Here is a 3,099-nt window from a genome sequence, read left to right as displayed (position 1 = left end):
ATACTTGATTGCTTTTGTTACAAATATTCTATTATCTAATGTTAGGTAATTAAACATTGTATTAATTATAATTTAAAAATTATTATATTTTGTGTAGATGTGTGTAAATGTTATTTTTTTTAATAGGTCAGAAATTATAGTATATATATATATATATATATATATATATATATATATATATATATATATATATATATATTTAATGACTCAATAGGTTACTATTTTCGTTCAGAATTTTAAATAGGTTCCTTTCTTTTTTGACGTCTGAATTGAATCTTTATTTTTGTAAAATTGAATCAAATAGGGTCTTTCCGTCAAATTGAGATGACACCGTTAAGAAGGATATGTTCACGTAGTTTTTTATTACGTGGTATTAAAAACGTGACTGAATTGTATTTTTTTAAAAATTAAAAAAATACAATTCAGTCATATTTTCAATGCCACGTAATAAAAAAAACTACACGGTCAAAATATTCTTCTTCACGGCGTCATCTCAATTTGACGAAAAGATCCTATTTGATTCAATTTTAAGAAAATAAGGACTTAATTGAGACGCCGAAAAAGAAAGGGACCTATTTGAGATTCTAGGCGAAAATAGGAATCTATTGAAACATTAAACCTATATATATATATATATATATATATATATATATGTGTGTGTGTGTGTGTGTGTGTGTGTGTGTATATCTGTGTGTGTATATCTGTGTGTGTGTGATACATTACTCTTTGCAATTGTATCACAGTTAAGTTAAAGTCTATTTAGAGTTATTTGTTGGATATATTGTTCTCCCTGATATTAGGTCACTATCAAACTACTTATTAATGTCTATTTTTACGTTTGAGATGTATATACCCCTACGTGAAGAGTGTTAGAAATCTCACATCGACTAAGATAAAACTAAAACTAATTTATAATATATAAATGAGTGCAAACCCCACCTTACAAGTTAGTTTTGTGAATTAAGTTAAGCTTAAAGTCTAATTTTTAACCCTTGTTATATTTTCTCTCTGTTATTTGACTATGTCATCCATCATCAAATAATAATTTTTGTAATCATTTAATATAATTGCATGTTTATGTAGACAAAACTTAAATTCAAACTACTAATTATTAAGTGAATCTTCAAGAACCCCATATACTAGGAAAAAACAATATCGCACCCAAAATTAGTGATATTTTGGTATATTCAAAAGGTTTCATGTACAATCAAACCATAGTAGACCGATTTAGATAAAATCCTTGACTTAATCTGTGTTTGTGATTGAATGAATGTCTAAAAATCTTTCAAGGCGTACAATATTCAGTCTTCAAAATAACTTCAACTGTGCATACTGAATTATTATTGATTGAGAATCATTGTACAAGCTTGACACATTTGCATGATCCTACACCGACAGCTACCAACTATGAAGAAGAAAAACAAGGAACATGAATAAACAAAGAAATTGAAGTTACAATCCAATACAATTTCTTGAGGAAGTGACTCCCCCATCCACAACAAGATTGTGGCCACTGACATACTTGGATTCATCACTAGCAAGATAAAGTGCAGCCTCAGCAATGTCCACTGCCCTCAGAGTTGTTCCTCTCAAGTTGGCAAGACTTCTAACAAACTCCTCCATCTTCTCCACCTCCTCTGGGAAGGGCACCCCAAAATTGACACCCTCTTCATCTTCACAAGACCTCCATGCATTCACCAGCATGGAAGTAGCCACCCCAAATGGTGAAATGCAGTTTACTCTTATCCCATGCTTCCCCAACTCACAAGAAATGTTCTTTGTAAGCCCAACTATGGCATGCTTTGAGGCTGTGTAAGCATGTGGTCCCAGGCCCCCCAAGACCCCTGCAACACTGGAAGTTGAGATTATGCACCCTACTCCTCTTGGAATCATCACCCTTGCAGCATGCTTCATTCCCAGAGCCACTCCCTTCACATTCACACACATGACTCTGTTAAATTCATCAGGATCAAAGTTCACAATGCTCTTGTTCTTGGACTGGTTCCCTAGCACCCCAGCATTGTTGAACATGATGTCAAGGTGTCCATAGAGAGAAACTGTGAAACTAACCAAGTTTTCAACCTCTTTCTCCAAGCTAACATCGCAGTGGACATAGGTGGCTGAAGGAGACAGTGTCTCTGCAAGCATGGCTCCAGCTGCATCCTCAACATCAGCAATCACCACCTTTGCACCATGCTTCACAAAAACTCTCACAGTTGCTTCACCTATCCCCCTAGCACCCCCAGTTACAATAGCAATTTTGCCTTCCAACCTGAAGTATAATATCAAACATTTAACAGGCAGAAAATAACAATAACTTACAAGGTTGTTGATTTTTATGTTGATAATATCTAGCATGACTAAAGAAATTCCATGCACCGTCAGCAATTCAACCCACACCTCAGATCATATAACTTCTATTGACAGATATTACTTCTTTAAATAGATTTTAATAACAAAAATTGCATTAATTCAATGTTACAAAACCATTAGACCATGCTAAAGATAATGTATAGTTTCTCCTTAGAAGTTCAATGAGCTGAACAAGATTGAAGATTGCGAACTAGCGAATAATGGGGTGGAAGAGACTTCTCATTTGCCAAAAAAAAAAGATTTGGAAAGTGTAAAGCATAGAGAGAAACCAGTGAAGCACAAAGTTTAATACCTCTTAGAAGAAGGACAAAAGGTAGTTTCTGAATCCTGTTGAGTAACTGGTTGAAGGGGTTTCTCAGACATGACAATCATGGTTGAGAGTTGAGAATGGAAAGAGACCAAAGCTGAGAAAAAAACAGAGGTAGCAGAGGGTTTTGCAAAATGGTTGGTGTTTCAAGTGCAAACCGTTATATATATATATATTATATATATATATATATATATATAGAGAGAGAGAGAGAGAGAGGAGAGAGAGAGAGAGAGAGAGAGAGAGAGAGAGAGAGAGACGTACAAATCTACTACTATATTTTTAAGGAATATTATAGTAAAGAGAATTATTCCAGCATCATGTATGGTGGTATTTGACAAAAATAAATTTTATTAATTAAAAAATTAAAAGTAAAGTATAAAATAAAAATAGACAAATGTGATTGATGTTTTATTATT

At 33.4% G+C, this 3,099-nt stretch overlaps 1 protein-coding gene across 1 annotated transcript; it reads right to left on the bottom strand.

Moving 5' to 3' along the window:
- Window positions 1-1,228: 1,228 nt before the first annotated feature.
- Window positions 1,229-2,812, bottom strand: LOC106755493 (short-chain dehydrogenase reductase 2a). The gene is made up of 2 exons (XM_014637663.2): window positions 2,666-2,812; window positions 1,229-2,272 (listed from the first exon to the last, which is right to left on the bottom strand). Exons 1-2 carry the CDS (start codon window positions 2,743-2,745, stop codon window positions 1,453-1,455), a joined length of 900 nt encoding a protein of 299 aa, XP_014493149.1. The 5' UTR covers window positions 2,746-2,812; the 3' UTR covers window positions 1,229-1,452.
- Window positions 2,813-3,099: the final 287 nt, after the last annotated feature.

This window comes from Vigna radiata, unplaced genomic scaffold (genome assembly GCF_000741045.1).
Source record: "Vigna radiata var. radiata cultivar VC1973A unplaced genomic scaffold, Vradiata_ver6 scaffold_417, whole genome shotgun sequence".
NCBI lineage: Eukaryota > Viridiplantae > Streptophyta > Magnoliopsida > Fabales > Fabaceae > Vigna > Vigna radiata.
This window is presented reverse-complemented; position numbering and strand designations above follow the sequence as displayed.